We start from the raw sequence: 17,653 nt of genomic DNA, 5'->3' as shown, positions 1-17,653 counted from the left end.
ACTGGAAAGTTGCACTGGTCACACCAATATTCAAGAAAGGTAGTAGGCGTAACTCACTAAATTACAGGCCCATATCGTTAACGTCGATATGAAGCTGAATTTTGGGACATATATTGTGTTCAAACATTATGGATTACCTCAAAAGAAAACTGTCTGTTGGCACACAGTCAACATGGGTATAGAAAGCATCGTTCCTGTGAAACACAACTAGCTCTTTATTCACATGAAGTGCTGAGTGCTATTGACAAGGGATTTCAGATCGATTCCATATTTCTGGATTTCCAGAAGGCTTTTGACACTGTACCACACAAGCGGCTTGTAGTGAAATTGCGTGCTTATGGAATGTCGTTTCAGTTATGTGACTGGATTTATGATTTCCTGTCAGAGAGGTCACAGTTCGTAGTAATTGACAGAAAGTCATCGAGTAAAACAAGTGATTTCTGGCATTCCCCAAGGTAGTGTTATAGGCCCTTTGCTGTTCCTTATCTGTATAAACGTTTTTGGGAGACAATCGGAGCAGCCGTCTTAGGCAGATGACGCTGTCATTTATTGACTAATAAAGTCATCAGAAGATAAAAACAAATTGCAAAATGATTTAGAAAATACACTCCTGGAAATTGAAATAAGAACACCGTGAATTCATTGTCCCAGGAAGGGGAAACTTTATTGACACATTCCTGGGGTCAGATACATCACATGATCACACTGACAGAACCACAGGCACATAGACACAGGCAACAGAGCATGCACAATGTCGGCACTAGTACAGTGTATATCCACCTTTCGCAGCAATGCAGGCTGCTATTCTCCCATGGAGACGATCGTAGAGATGCTGGATGTAGTCCTGTGGAACGGCTTGCCATGCCATTTCCACCTGGCGCCTCAGTTGGACCAGCGTTCGTGCTGGACGTGCAAACCGCGTGAGACGACGCTTCATCCAGTCCCAAACATGCTCAATGGGGGACAGATCCGGAGATCTTGCTGGCCAGGGTAGTTGACTTACACCTTATAGAGCACGTTGGGTGGCACGGGATACATGCGGACGTGCATTGTCCTGTTGGAACAGCAAGTTCCCTTGCCGGTCTAGGAATGGTAGAACGATGGGTTCGATGACGGTTTGGATGTACCGTGCACTATTCAGTGTCCCCTCGACGATCACCAGTGGTGTACGGCCAGTGTAGGAGATCGCTCCCCACACCATGATGCCGGGTGTTGGCCCTGTGTGCCTCGGTCGTATGCAGTCCTGATTGTGGCGCTCACCTGCACGGCACCAAACACGCATACGACCATCATTGGCACCAAGGCAGAAGCGACTCTCATCGCTGAAGACGACACGTCTCCATTCGTCCCTCCATTCGTCCCTCCATTCACGCCTGTCGCGACACCACTGGAGGCGGGCTGCACGATGTTGGGGCGTGAGCGGAAGACGGCCTAACGGTGTGCGGGACGGTAGCCCAGCTTCATAGAGATGGTTGCGAATGGTCCTCGCCGATACCCCAGGAGCAACAGTGTCCCTAATTTGCTGGGAAGTGGCGGTGCGGTCCCCTACGGCACTGCGTAGGATTCTACGGTCTTGGCGTGCATCCGTGCGTCGCTGCGGTCCGGTCCCAGGTCGACGGGCACGCGCACCTTCCGCCGACCACTGGCGACAACATCGATGTACTGTGGAGACCTCACGCCCCACGTGTTGAGCAATTCGGCGGTACGTCCACCCGGCCTCCCGCATGCCCACTATACGCCCTCGCTCAAAGTCCGTCAACTGCACATACGGTTCACGTCCACGCTGTCGCGGCATGCTATCAGTGTTAAAGACTGCGATGGAGCTCCGTATGCCACGGCAAACTGGCTGACACTGACGGCGGCGGTGCACAAATGCTGCGCAGCTAGCGCCATTCGACGGCCAACACCGCGGTTTCTGGTGTGTCCGCTGTGCCGTGCGTGTGATCATTGCTTGTACAGCCCTCTCGCAGTGTCCGGAGCAAGTATGGTGGGTCTGACACACCGGTGTCAATGTGTTCTTTTTTCCATTTCCAGGAGTGTATATCTGAATGGTGCAAAAATTGGCAGTTGACCCTAAATAACAAAGTGTGAGGTCATCCACAAGAGTGCTAAAAGGAATTCGTTAAACTTCGGTTACACGATAAATCAGTCTAATCTAAAAGCCATAAATTGAACTAAATACCTAGGAATTACAATTATGAACAACTTAAATTGGAAGGAAGACACAGAAAATATTGGGAAGGCTAACCAAAGACAGTGTTTTATTGGCAGGCCACTTCGAAAATGTAAAAGATCTACTAAGGAGACTGCCTACACTACGCTTGTCTGTCCTCGTTTAGAATACTGCTGCGCAGTGTGGGATCCTTACCAATAGGGCTGATGGAGTACACAGAAAAAGTTAAAAGAAAGGCAGCACATTTTGTATTATCACAAAATAAGGGAAAGAGTGTCACTGAAATGATACAGGATTTGGGCTGGACATCATTAAAAGAAAGGCATTTTTCATTGTGATGGAATCTTCTCACAAAATTCCAGTCACCAACTGTCTCCTCTGAATGTGAAAATATTTTGTTGAAACTGAGCTACATAGGGAGAAATGATCACCACAGTAAAATAAGGGAAATCAGAGCTTGCATGGAAAGATATAAGGTGTTCTTTCTTTCCGCACGCTATACGAGATTGGAATAATAGAGAATTGAGAAGGTGGTTTGATGAACCCTCTGCCAGGCACTTAAATGTGATTTGCAGAGTATCCATGTAGATGTAGATGTATCATTGCATCTAATTGAGTGGTTAACTGTTCAGTGTAAGTTTTAAATTGGTCTTCCAAGTATTGCTCCGTATTAACACAAGCTTTCAATTAATTCAACCTTAAGTTTGTAACTAATCTTTTTCTGCTAGCAACTGTTATGCCACTGGGCAAATCCACTACAAACTATCTTTTAAAACAAAAATACACTTTCCTCACCCACTAAACACAACACCAGCACAAGCAAAACTGAATCGGCTTGGATGTGACACAGCTCACAGATTTGCTAACATGACTCACAGAGTGACAAGGATGACGAGGAATGGTCTTCTTTGCTCACCATACTGCGTTGCTACAGACAGTGAGCAGCAGACATTGTTACTACTGGCAGTTGTGGTGGCGTTTTGGAAATAAGTGAAAACATAGTCCTGTGTAGTCTCAGCCGCCACTCTTCATAGCCAATAACTATAAATCCTTCTACTATATAATTGTTGTTGATTAACTCGATTAGTATGTATCGACAGGTTCGTTCTTCTCAGATTTCATTAGTAGTAGTAGTAGTAGTAGTAGTAGTAGTAGTAATTTCTTGACACTTCACTGTAATATTTTGCTGTTGACTTGGTTGTCAGTGATGACAGCAAAATTCCTCAAAACTTTTTCACTTCAAAAAGTTGTTAACTACTTCTTGAATTTCTTTTAATATAAGCTGTCTTCTTCGGATTCATCAATTTTCAGTACAAATTTATTTTGGGCACTGCACAGGGCCACCAGAATGAGGTGCTAGGTCTTGGAAAATGTGTGTTTCTTCAGACTGAGTGCTGCTATTTTCAGCTCTGAACGATTGCATCTGCAAATTATATTTTCATCTTTACTTTCTATTGGTCATGTTCTCTCAACTTAATCACCATATCAGTTCCCTGGGACTGAAGAGCTGTAAATTTAGAAATGATGGCAACTTTCTATTAAATAATAGAAAATACTACTACTTTGAACTGTCTACTGTTTGTTGGCGTGAAGGAATGCTCCGGAAACAATTCGTATTTGTTCATTCAACATGACACCACATGAACTGCATTTGACATTTGAATGAATAGAACAATTTGGCAGATAAATAATCTGTTTGCCATGACATGATCTCTATTGTCACTGCACCTTCTTTATGCAGTGGCATGCTGTACTTCTCCAATATTGGACATAAAAGCATGGAACAAAAATCCAGTGTCCAGCAGATGCCACAACTTGTGGTCATATTGCAATTTTTACCCCACCTTGAAGACATGTGGCATCTCTCTCTCTCTCTCTCTCTCTCTCTCTGTGTGTGTGTGTGTGTGTGTGTGTGTGTGTGTGTGTGTGTGTGTGTGTTCCAATGTGAAAATCAATGACAGGCTCTCCAGCTTATATTTCAAACTATATAACTAATTAATGGTTTCAGCTGTTTCAATTATCACCCATCAGAGAGATATGTAGTGGGTATCATATCACCTTATGGATATGTTACACCACTGCTTTTTGCATTCTTATTTAAGACCATTTTTGTTTCTAGCTGTATGTGAGATATTGTTGTGTGTTAAATAACAAATCTTCTGGTTTAATAACACAAGAAAAATCAGGTGAGGTCAAGGAACTACATCAAAAAGTGATAAATACAAATATCTTCTAGAAAGTTCAGTCTTAGCTGACAGATAATAATGAAACCTTTACAGATTGACATCACTTGCTGAAACAGAAGTATGTTACTGAATCTGTAGTTAATTCATACATTGGCCTTTGCTCCTTTAAAAAGCAATTAAAAATAAAATAAATGTGCTTCTGCCACTGCGTTAACTTAAACAAATTCTGTGTTCCGTGCTCAAGCTTAACTATTATCTGACTACTATTCACCCCATCAGAAATGCAGCATAAATAATACTGGGCAACCACTCACATTTTAACAAGTGGAAGTAGTTATTGGAAGTTATAACACATTAGCACATTGAAGTCAATGTGTAGACAGTATCCCCCACTGATGGAAGGTGGTGATTATTTCCCATAACACAATAATACACACTACTTTCAGCCATCAATGACGATTCATTTGTTATTTGTTTTAAATTGACAGTCCATTTTCTACTTCACCATTGTGTCGTTTCTTACCTCTCAGGAGAAATGTCTACAGCTTTCCAAGATCAACAACCTGCAGATGTCACCAGATGGCTCAACTGATTCCTGATACAGATTAATTTTATTATAATAAGTGTGTTTGTGACCCAAAGAATGCTCAGAAGCATTAACCAAAAAGAAACAAATCCATCCATTCCAGTATATATAAATTGTAAGAAAAGGAAGCACCAGGACATGAACACATGGCCTAATGAACAGACAAATGAAATGAGAAATACACATTTGAAGTTTACTGGGCATATCTGCCTGGTGAACAACAACAAATTGACTAGGAGAGTCTGAGAACACACCAAGAAATGAAAGACCACCACAATAAGAATCAAAGGAGCAGAAGACTCAGAGAAATGGGGAATAACAACAGAAGACATGATGAACAGACATATGTACAGAAGAGTAATCGAAAATCACAAATATTTTTAAAAAAGCCAAGAAACCGCAAAGGATCCATGCAGATTCATAGCGAGAGCCAGAAATTAGAACATGAATAGGTTTTTGGCAGTGGAGAAGGCAGGAAAATATTTATACGCTTTGGCTTTTGTCCACCTTTCTTGCTTGGATCCCATTTTCACACGGTCCCAACATGCAGCACTTGCTGTGGTATCCCACTGAGTCTATAGCCAAAGCTAGTCCTCAAAACATTGATGGTCCATGATATTCACTCATCCAGCCTGCAGCAGTGTTAACCAGTACCTAGGATAGTGTTGTGGGATTCTAAGAGGTTTTGTTCAATTACATGACCTCTACACCATACCTGTTCGAACTATCTAAAATTCCAGAACCGGTACATATCTTCAAGATAGGAATAGATGTAAAGTGAATATAATCCATCATCAGTATATTTGTTATTACGCACATTATACATCATTCTAGTAACCAATTGAAGGAGTTGTCAGAAGAAAGTCCTTATGCTCAGTGTAGTGAGAATTAGTCTGATCGTGCTATCTGGTGCGATTTCTCCTGCTGTACATACTGGCAACAAGTAGATCTATATGAATTGCTAGAATGCATTTATCTGCAGCTTATGCCTCACAGTGTTTATGTTCTTCTCTTTGGATGAAAAAAGCATCATGACTGTGTCAACATGACAATGATGTCAAAATCTTCTAACCAAGTAAGTAGATGGACTTCTAGTGAGAATGGTAATGACAGTCTTGATGAGAGTGATGCAGATCTTGGTTATGCACCAAGATAACACAGTGTGTGGGGCTTAGCATTATATTGCCACGAGTATAACCTCATGAAGTTCAGCGACAGCATTTGTTACAATTTTGGGGAGTTCTTTATGTTAGCAATATATGAATGTACAGTGTGTTAACTGTTAGACGGCAGAGTTGCGAGGGGAGTGCAGGGAGAGGAGGAAGCAAGCATTGGCTGGTGAGGGGAGGGGGAGGAGCCGCTGGGGGAGGTGGGGATACAAGGCACGCCTACCAGTTGCAGTGCTGGCACTACAAATTGCGCGTCATGCTTACACGAAAGCAGACGAAAGGCTTGGAAGTAAAACTCGCTTTAAATGTTGTTCGTAAACGAAACTGAAATAGTCATGTACATTAAAATCTATATATATATAAATGAATGTATGTATGTATGTCTACTATGCGCTCACAAACCGATTGCACAATCTTCCGCACTGAATAAAATTCCGCTATCGTGTCGCGAATGACACGCTGGTTGAAATCATCGATCATTACTTCGATTTCTCCACTTCTTTTCTTAAGTTAAAAGAGAGAGAAAGATTTATAAGAAAATGCCTTCTGCACTGCATGTATTTTTTTGAATTTGGAAATGTACTGTAATATGAATGTGTTTCGAAATAATACAGTAACCAGTGGTGTTTACATACAAAGCAATATGGTAGCAAGGAAAAATGAAATATAAGGTAATTCGGACGAAATAGGGGGCTCCTTCAAACTGATCGCAAACAAAATATCTGAAATGGAAACTCACATTTTCTTGCAGGCATTTGTGGTGATACGCCAGGATGATTCTTGGAAAACTATTTGAATCTTCCAGCGCTATGCATGCTTTGCCCTGTGTATGTAGCAGCTCTCACTAAAGATTTGTAAATGGGGTGAAGCAATTTTTTCTGCTCCCTTTCGCAGCATTCAATCTCACGCAATATAATTTTGCGAGCATCGCTACGTAATGCTGGTTTCCTTCTAACCGTAGGCCTACCGGTAGGGGTTGTTGGCGACTCCCGAGATGGGCCAGCAACTGCCTCTTCACTCATTTTGATAATGTTTAGCACAACCGCACAATAAAAACATACAGAACAATACAGCGCAAAACAATAACGACAATGGCTCCCTTGTACAACACTGTTAGCTACGTAATGTTGGCAGCAGTCGAAACTGCTTGCCTACCGAAGCCTCCTGACGTTCACAGACTTCTACTGATTCAGGACTAGGGAGAGGTCTGCCATCTTAAAGTTTACACACTGTAATGTAATGTATATCACTGAGCACCTGAGAAATTGTTAGTCATTGGTTTGTTTTACCTTGTAACATCAAAAAAACCTACAATAAATGTATTGAGAGTTAGCATTGTTTTGGTCCTAATGTTAAACTTGGTGGGTTAGCAGTATTTTTATCCTGTTGTATTTATCTACAAACATTAGTTTGTATTTACTTTCAGGAAATAGCACAATGTATATCCACTCAAAGAGAAGTGGGAAGCAGTTGACAATGTCAAAAAAATAAAGTGAATGCATATTTCTTAAATGTTCCATTACAAAAAAAAGAAAGAGGAGATACAGTTATTACCACCTCAGGGTTAACAAGAAAATGTAATGGACACGTCCCGTAAAAAAACAAAAAAAAAGAGGAGATACAGTTATTACCACCTCAGGATTAACAAGAAAATGTAATGGACACGCCCCGTAAAAAAAAACAAAACAAGAAAAAAGAGGAGATACAGTTATTACCACCTCAGGATTAACAAGAAAATGTAATGGACACGTCCCGTAAAAAACAAACAAAAAAAAAAGGAGATACAGTTATTACCACCTCAGGATTAACAAGAAAATGTAATGGACACGTCCCGTAAAAAAAAAAAAAAAAAAAACAAAAAAAAGAGGTACAGTTATTACCACCTCAGGGTTAACAAGAAAATGTAATGGACACGTCTCGTAAAAAAAAAAGAAAAAAAAGAGGAGATACAGTTATTACCACCTCAGGATTAACAAGAAAATGTAATGGACACGTCCCGTAAAAAAAAAAAAACAAAAAAAAAAGTGGAGATACAGTTATTACCACCTCAGGATTAACAAGAAAATGTAATGGACACGTCCCGTAAAAAAAAAAAAAATAAATAAATAAAAATAAAAAAAAATAAAAAAAACTTATTAAGTACCTCATGTAAATCATTACTATTTTGAAACCATTCAAATTAATAATGAAGAAAGTGAAAATCTTTTATGTTCCATTGGGACAAAAGCAGAATATGTCATTATCAGACATAATGAAAACGAAAGCTCCAAAACTAGCTGCAATTAGGTAAAATGTTTAATATTTTGTCAGATAGGCCTGTTTCAGTTTAATTGCCATTGCCAGGTGACATCTAGTTGGAAGTGACTACCATATTGCATCTGTAGTAGTTTTTTTTCTGTCAAGTCGTGGTAAGTATAATACTTTTTGTAGTTACAAAACGTAAACAATATGCCACTAATAACATCTCATGTCAGTACTGTCCTGAGGATGGATGCAAAGTTCAGTTTTTCTGTGGTATCTGAAGATGTAGCTGACCCCAGTTCAGTATTGAACTGTCAAAATATGTCAGACATATGTTTTATGTTTCCTAATTACAAAAAATATTATCTATTGATCTCAAAATATCTTTGAAAAACTTATTTCTTACTTTTTGTAACTACAAACAATAGTATACTGATCAGTACTACATAGAAAAAATTTGCTATAGATGCAATATAGTTGTCACTTCCAACTAGACTTCACTTGACAATGGCAGTTAAGCCAAATCAGGCCCGTGTTGTAAAATATTAAATATATTAACTGATCACAGCTACTTTTGGAGCTTTAATTTTCATTATGTATTAAAATAAAAAGCCAAATAGCTTTATTGGTGTTGAGTACAATTAACAAAACCTCTCAGGTGTCTTCCTGTGTGCTTACAAAGTTTGAATTGTAGTTTATTTATGGGAGAACTATTGATTATCTAATATTCTGTTTTCTAATTAGAAGGAAACAAGAGTTTGGAAACACTTGGTGTATAAATTCAGCCACTACAGAAAACCTGACGTCGTCACTTTGTGAATATTACTATAACAGTACTCCTCCCTTGAACCATGGACCTTGCCATTGACGGGGAGGCTTGCACACCTCAGCAATACAGAGAGCTGTATCGTATCTGCAATCACAATGGAGGAGTATCTGTTGAGAGGCCAGACAAATGTGTGGCTCCTGAAGAGGGATTTTTCGTGAGGGCATGCTGCTTTACTGTTTGCTTAAATAATGATGATGTCCTCTTGGGTAAAATATTCTGGAGGTAAAATAGTCCCCCATTCAGATCTCCCGGTGGGGAGTACTCAGGAGGATGACATTATCAGGAGAAAAAAAAACTGGTGTTCTACAGATCGGAGCATGGAAAGTGAGATTCCTTAATCTGGCAGCTAGGTAAGAAAATTTAAAAAGGGATATGGGTAGGTTAAAGCTAGATATAGTGGGAATTGGTGAAGTTCGGTGGCAGGAGGAACAAGACTTCTGGTCAGGTGCATACAGGGCTATAAATACAAAATCAAATAGGGGGAATGCCGGAGTAGGTTTAGTAATGAATAAAAAAATAGGAAGGCAGGTAAACTACTACGAACACATAGTGAATGCATTATTGTAGCAAAGATAGGCACAAAGCCGACGCTTACCACAGTAGTAAAAGTTCATATGCCAACTAGCTCTACAGATGAAGAAATGTATGGCGAGATAAAAGAAATTATTCAGATAGTGAAGGGGGATCAAAATTTAATAGTCTTGGGGGACTGGAATTCAATAGTAGGAAAAGGAAGAGGAGAAAAAGTAGTAGGTGAATATGGAATGGGGCTAAGGAATGAAAGAGGAAGCCATCTGGTAGAATTTTGCACAGAGCAAAACTTAATCATAGCTAACACTTGGTTTAAGAATCATGAAAGAAGGGTGTATACGTGGAAGAGGCCTGGAGACACCGGAAGATTTCAGGTAGGTTATGATGGTAAGACAGAATTTAGGAACCAGTTTTTAAATTGTAAGACATTTCCAGGGGCAGATGTGGGCTCTGACAACAATTTATTGGTTATGAACTGTAGATTAAAACTGAAGAAACAACAAAAAGAAGAAATTTAAGGAGATGGGACCTGGACAAACTGAAAGAACCAGAGGTTGTAGAATGTTTCAGAGAAAGCATTAGGGAACAATTGACAAGAATGGTGGGAAGCGATACAGTAGAAGAAGAATGGGCAGCTTCGAGATACGAAATAGTAAAGGCAGCAGAGGGTCAAAGACGTAAATAGATGAGGGCTAGTAGAAATCTTTGAGTAACAGAAGAGATATTGAATTTAATTGATGAAAGGAGAAAATATAAAAATGCAGTAAATGAAGCAGGCAAAAAGGAATACAAACATCTGAAAAATGAGATGGACAGGAAGTGCAAAATGGCTAAGCAGGGATGGCTAGAGGACAAATGTAAGGATGTAGAGACATATATCACTAGGGGTAAGATAGATACCATCTGGTGAGCAAGATGTATGAGACAGGAAAAATACCCTCAGACTTCAAGAAGAGTCTAATAATTCCAATTCCAAAGAAAGCAGGTGTTGATAGGTGTGAAAATTACTGAACTATCAGTTTCCTAAGTCATGACTGCAAAATACTAACACAAATTCTTTAAAGAGAAATGGAAAAACTGGTAGAAGCTGACCTCGGGGAATATCAGTTTGGATTCTGTAGAAATGTTGATACACATGAGGCAGTACTGACCCTACGACTTACCTTAGAAGATAGATTAAGGAAAGACAAACCTACATTTCTAGCATTTGTAGACTTAGAGGAAGCTTTTGGCAATGTACAATGGAATACTCTCTTTCAAATTCTGAAGGTGGCAGGGGCCAAATACAGGGAACAAAAGGCTATTTACAATTTGTACAGAAACCAGAGGGCAGTTGCCATAGTCGAGGAGCACGAAAGGGAAGCAGTGGTTGAGAAGGGAGTGAGACAGGGCTGTAGCCTATCTCCAATGTTATTCAATCTGTATATTGAGCAAGCAGTAAAGGAAAAAAAGGAAAATTTGGAGTAGGAATTAAAATCCATGGAGAAGAAATAAAAACTTAGCTATTTGCCAATGACAGTGTAATTCTGTCAGTCAGCAAAGGACCTGGAAGAGCAGTTGAACAAAATGGACAGTGTCTTGAAAGGAGTTTGAGATGAACATCAACGAAAACAAAACAAGGAGAATGGAATGTAGTCAAATTAAATCAGGCGATGCCGAGGGAATTGTATTAGGAAATGGGAGACTAAATATAGTAGATGAGTTTTGCTATCTGGGAAGCAAAATAACTGCTGACGGTCAAAGTAGAGAGGAAATAAAATGTAGATTGGCAATGTCAAGGAAAGCTTTTGTGAAGAAGAGAAATTTGTTGACATCGAGTATAGATTTAAGTGACGTGTTTTCTGAAACTATTTGTTTGTGTTACAAACCTGTTCCGTAGTTCATTAATTTATGAAACAAATATTTGCACTGTTAGCTTAAATATTAAAACGCTATTGTGGGAAAAGTGTTGCTTCGCAGAAAGTTTAGAATTTTGAAGTAAGAGGAGGAAAGTCATTTTTGGGTAAGCAGGATACAGCAAGACTTAAATGGCACATGGATGGATAGAGGAGAGACACCCTAACAGTGATAACTGTAGTTGAATTTTAACCCTAAAAATGTTCATCTCTGTTGATCCATTGTTTGTTGTTGGTCCATTGTTTGTTGTTGGTCCATTGTTTGTTGTTGGTCCATTGTTTGTTGTTGGTCCATTGTTTGTTGTTGGTCCATTGTTTGTTGTTGGTCCATTGTTTGTTGTTGGTCCATTGTTTGTTGTTGGTCCATTGTTTGTTGTTGATCCATTGTTGTCTAGTCTTTGAAGGAGGCGTTTGATTGACGAATTCGCGGTATCCAGATACTGATGGCTCCAGTATGTAAATACTGATACATCTGAATGCCTATACAAAAAGTTAATATGGGGCCTGAAGATGGCATATTGAAATTCTGAAACTTGTTGTCAAAATAAAATAAAATACTTTCTCAAAACATGTGACTGTATGGTGATTTTCCTTGTAAATAAATAAAAAAGGTCAATGCCAGTTAAATCATAGTAGGAAGGCAGGAGTCGTGCATTTAATTTAAGTAAGCGGTCGTAATTCCAGTATTATTAGTCATGCCAGAACAGGTGTAGCTTTTTCATTCAGTCACATGAAACCTGAATGAAAAATGATGTACAAGAGTGTCGTTTATATGCACTTTTTTTAAAAAAAAAAAATGTGTTAAGCTTTGGCATAATACAGTAAACTAAATTTACAGAGGTCTGAAAGGGTATTATTATTGCATAAAGATGTACACCAATGAAATGAGAGATCAGAATAAGGTGGTTTTTAATATTAAAAAAAAAAAAAAAACAGTGTCTGCAAAATATTTCAGCCTTGTACTAATATCATTATGTAAAATGGTATTAGAAGTATGTAGGCATGATGATATTAGGCTGTACGCAGTAATTAGTTTAAACAAGAAACAAATGCCATATGACAACTTATTTTCATGTTCACAGGTTGGTGATACAGTAGGTTACCATGTAAGATTGCAGTCACGTATGCCACAAGGACCAGGAGGTCTCCTGTATATGTCATCAGGCATGCTTCTTCACCATTTGCAGAAAAATTCAGTTTTGACTGGTGTCACACATGTGATATTAGATGAAGCTCACGAACGTGACACCAATATTGATGTGTTAGCCATTCTACTGCGTCGTGCATTATTGCATAACCCCGAACTGCATGTTATTGTCATGAGTGCCACTATTGATGCTTCTCTCTTCCAAAATTACTTTGATGCTCCCCTTATGGAGGTAAGTCCTCACTGTATTGCAGTTTACATACCTAAATATTTTTAATGCTTTGCTTGTCAAATTGTGATAGCATGAACTTGGAACTGAGTTTCACACTGAAGTTGGGGTAGGAACATGTGTTTGCTATTGTAACACTCCAGATACTATTAGTGTAACTCTCAATGTTGTGACATTTATGACCACACCAAAGAACTGTTGTCTACACATCTGGGCACAAATGATGCTTAAAACCAGAATGAAACTGCTCCTGCCATTGTACAAAAAAGACGAATATGTCTTGGGCAGAGTTAAGGATGTAAACTTTTCGGCATATTATGCAGCTTGAAAGACATTTAAATTAAAACCTCTTGAGATACTTGTGCTTTTTGACTAGTTAAAATTACTACCCATGTCATGAAATATAATGCATCATGTCAAGTAAAGTAACATGATGTAATGTCATGTAACATGACACGTCATCCAACACATCATTTGTCCTGCAAGTTTAGGATGCTTGCATCCCCACTCTGGGATACTTTCTATTAAAGATGCACCCTACTCTTGGATGCTTTCTATTGTAGATGCGTCCTACTCTCTAGAAGCAGATAAATTTGTGTCTATTTGTTCTTACACCCTTCACCCTACATATGACGGGGGATAGTTTGGGGGAGAAATGATCCCCTCAGGAAAAAAAAATTGACTGACCCCATTCAGAACTCAAATTGTTTTAGTGTCCCCTATAGGAACAAATCCACCCTCAGAAATTTTTTGCCCCCAGGGAGAAACTTTATTACAGGCATGTTTTCCTGTCGTATGATATTATGTATTGTTTGCTATGAGTTGCAAATATTCTGGGTTTTGGGTGAGGGATGAGGGACTTAAGCCTATAAATTGCACAAAACATGGTTTTTGCATGAAAAATATGAATTAAGCTAGATTTTTGAAAGTGAGTTTTCAATGCTATCATAAGAATGCTTTTTTATATATATGATTCACTTCAAATCATTTCTACTCATTCAGTTCACATAAGAACAGATTTTATGGCCTACATTTAGCTTGACTTTAAACCATTGTATATAGACAACGGATGAAGATTATTGCATTAAAAACAAGAGTTTTTACTTTATCCACTTACCTTTGTGCGAAGTTTGGATCGATTTGTACAAACTTAAAGTATAGAAGTGCCATGCTTCAGAAACCTCCAAGAAAAATGTGTTTTTTGCACTTAAATTCCAAACAAAGCAAGATTCTTCAAATTGTTAAAACATGTTTAAGACCAAAGTCCCACACATCGGTGGGCCAAAGTTGAACAATCAGTCTTGCTCTGTAGTTCTTTAAGGATGACTGTTTTTGCAAATGAAATCTGAACAAATAGTGCCATTAGCTGAACATTAATTTTGGCCCAATTAAAATCTTTTTCAAAAGGAATTAATCAATTGGGACAATTTTCCTGGGGCCAAGTCCTCTTCATAATTCAAACCTTGTTTGATGTAGTGTAACATAGCTACAATAAGACAGATGCTCGAATGGCTATACAAATGGCTGCTAGTCTGGACTAAACCCAAAACTCAGCTCAAATAGGAACCGAGCACTAAGACCTCCACCAAAACCACAATTCTGTGCGCGGCCTTTTCATAAATATTTATTACAGTGCTTCCATGCTGTAATGATACTATGGAAATATTTCCTGAGGAGTAAGAACAGTTCAGTGTTTTAGAGGACCTACTGTAGTCAGTTATTAAGTGATAGTGAAAGGTGGTGTTGTGAAACTACTCGACCAAAGTACAGAGGTGTTTGTGTTCTACCTCCAATCATAAAACTGCTTTTTATACATGGATGTGGGTTGGTGGGTGGGTAGGTCGATGAAAGTTAATGAATCTCAGAAGCACAAGTCACTGTAGAAAGAGTGCTCAGCAACACAGTTATGATCACTCACTGCTCATTTATTCGTTGTGTATTAAATTGTAAGAGCAGTTGACTATTGTATGCAAATTACCAGCACATTTAAATAAGTTTGAAGTGAAAGAGTCATTTCATGGCTATTAAATTGATTCATATCTAAATGTTGCTGCAATTTTTTTACATTGAAATGTTGTTACACTCTTTCTCGTTACAGATCATTTCACAAAGTGGAAAACTACATGCTATATAGTTCATGCTGTATAGTTGACGCTGTATAGCTGACCAAAATAAAATAAGTGAAAGTTCTTCTGTAGAGTTAACTGAAGGTATTACAATTCAGCTGTGGTGTCTGTCTGCATTTTATTTCATTAGGCAAATGACCTAGACAATATGGTTGCAGCACTACATACAGCTTCAGTATGCTTAGGTCAGTTTCAGTGAAGAGTAATGAAGGTCATATTTTTCTGTTAGCATTGTGGTTTTGGCATCATTCCTTAGGCATTGTAATGAATTATTTACAAGAGTACACTATTTCATCTGATGATGTAGTTAAGATACTTCTTATATTAAGCTGTTGTCTGTGAGAATACAGGTTGCACTTTTTTTTTCTTCTCTCCATCTGCTCTTGGAGGATTTGTGTTGTTTGATTGGGAATCAGTGTGTGTAGAATTTGTAGCATCAGAGACAGATGTATATTGACTGCCTTGGAGGACTTTCCAGGCTGGTGAAGCAACATATCAGCTGAATGTTCAGGTCTGTTGTTAGTGGAACCAGTGGATCAATAAATTTGTTCTGTTGTGACTGCATCGTTGTTTAAGAAAGAAAAGAGGAGGAGACCTTAAAAAGGAGCTACACTGTGACACACAGGGATTAAGGCACAAGTTTCGTGTGTATGTAACAGAATATGTGTCAGATATTGTAGTAAACATTTAATCATATCCCATGTTCTGTGAGAGAGTGAGAGATAATTTTGTTAAAGAAAAACGCTGAATTAGTAATGAGAGAGAAGGTTTGAAGTTGCAAGCAGACAAAATAAATTAAAGTAAGAGAAGGGTGTTGTCATAATGTTGTCAGCTTTCTGCCAAATCTCCCCACCCAGTTTGATAAACAACTATAAATTTTTTTGTGTTAAGAGATATTCATGGGTGAACACCAGTATTATTCTTACGGCATATGGTTTTATGCAATTAAAAAATATTTTTGCTACAGATGAATTAAGTCTACCTAAAATGTAATTCCGCATGACACTGTTGAATGAAAATAAGTGTGTTATCTTACTGACACCTGCATGTATTATTTAATTTTTTTGTTTACTTTTCCAGTTGAAATTCTCATCAGTATGAACATACCTTGCACTTACAAACCTCTGCCTACGCTTCAGGTTTGTTTTTGATATCATATCAGTTATTTAATTTTTTTTAATTGTCTTGATCACGAAGTTTTTTAATAGAATTACTGGTTTTGGCAAAACAATAGCTATCTTCAAAATCTACAATGGAAGTAAAGGAAAGTACATTACTAGCTACTACATTATGAGACTGAATTTGTAACAAAAACATAATATACCTCTCATTCCACTGCACAACAACAAGTCATAACATGTAAAAACAACATCAGCCAGAACTGCCAAGCATGCTTCAACCAGTTCTATATAGAATGCAAAGGTATCCTAAAGGCTGTTAATGCAATCATAAGATAAAAATAATTACACAAAGTAATTAACACTTTGGAGACCAAGCCAGAGCATAACGTGGGCTGTAACTTTGCGTTAAACAGACCACATCCGAGGGTAAGTCGGGCCATGATTTTCTCAATGTGTGAGCCAAAACTGGGTTCATTTTGTGTGAGAACAATGCATGGAAGTGTTGCTGCCTGCTCCTTGAATGGTGCTGCAATTTGCTGTCAATTTCTAGAATTATTTCGAAAGAAGCATTAGTGAGTGTAGCAGCTGCTGTCATGAATGACTGAGCCATTATGATTGCACTGACTTAATTTTGTGTGTGTACTCATTTTTGAAAGTGCAAGAGGAAGAAATGGCTCAATAACTCACCACACAGTTTCTTTTGGGAGTATAATTATACCATCTGTCAGCATTATTTTAAAATTTGTAATCTATCAAAGAACTAAAGTAAATATGAAAAACAAATCTTGTAGCCTGACCCCCTTATTAGTATGTATTACTCTTGAAAATACATAAATTATGTATGTGCCAGTAACAGAAAGCCATAAGTGGCTAGTTTCCTAGCCTCGATGTTCTATTCCAAAGTATTAAAAGGAAGTTAATTTAAAACTACTGTTTTTAAAAAAATACTCAGTTGTATATAACAGAGATTTTTCAAAAAAATGTTTAATTTTATGAAACATGTATTCATCTTCCGACAGTTTAAAACTGGTCAGAATTTAACAAAATGTTCAAAAAATAAAAATAGATTTCAGTAACCATTCTAAAATTGAAACTTCCTGGCAGGCTAAAACTGTGTGCCAGATCGAGACTCAAACTCGGGATCTTTGCCTTTCACAGGCAAGTTTTCTACTGACTGAGCTAGCCAAGCATGACTCACGACCCGTCCTCACAGTCTCCTCAATCTCTCCTACCTTCCAAACCTAACTTCATTCTCGTATTCTAATATTGATTACATTGTGATTGCCTGAAACCCTGCCTTATAAAGGAAGAAGACAGAATGAACTTTGAGAACAAGCATATAGTACTGTTTGTCATATCCCAGTTTATATTTTGATTAAAACAATAAGTAATAAAAATGGAAATGAAATAGGAATGGAGT

General features: G+C 38.3%; 1 protein-coding gene across 1 annotated transcript in view; it reads left to right on the top strand.

Annotated features, from left to right (window-relative positions):
- Positions 1-17,653, top strand: part of LOC124798977 (ATP-dependent RNA helicase DHX30-like) — a 310,021-nt gene that overhangs the window by 115,536 nt on the left and 176,832 nt on the right. The window contains exon 8 of the mRNA XM_047262513.1: positions 12,693-12,989. Within this exon, the coding sequence (XP_047118469.1) occupies positions 12,693-12,989 (297 nt within the window). The remainder of the gene's footprint in view (positions 1-12,692; positions 12,990-17,653) is intronic.

The sequence above is a fragment of the Schistocerca piceifrons genome, chromosome 5 (genome assembly GCF_021461385.2).
Source record: "Schistocerca piceifrons isolate TAMUIC-IGC-003096 chromosome 5, iqSchPice1.1, whole genome shotgun sequence".
Taxonomy (NCBI): domain Eukaryota; kingdom Metazoa; phylum Arthropoda; class Insecta; order Orthoptera; family Acrididae; genus Schistocerca; species Schistocerca piceifrons.
This window is presented reverse-complemented; position numbering and strand designations above follow the sequence as displayed.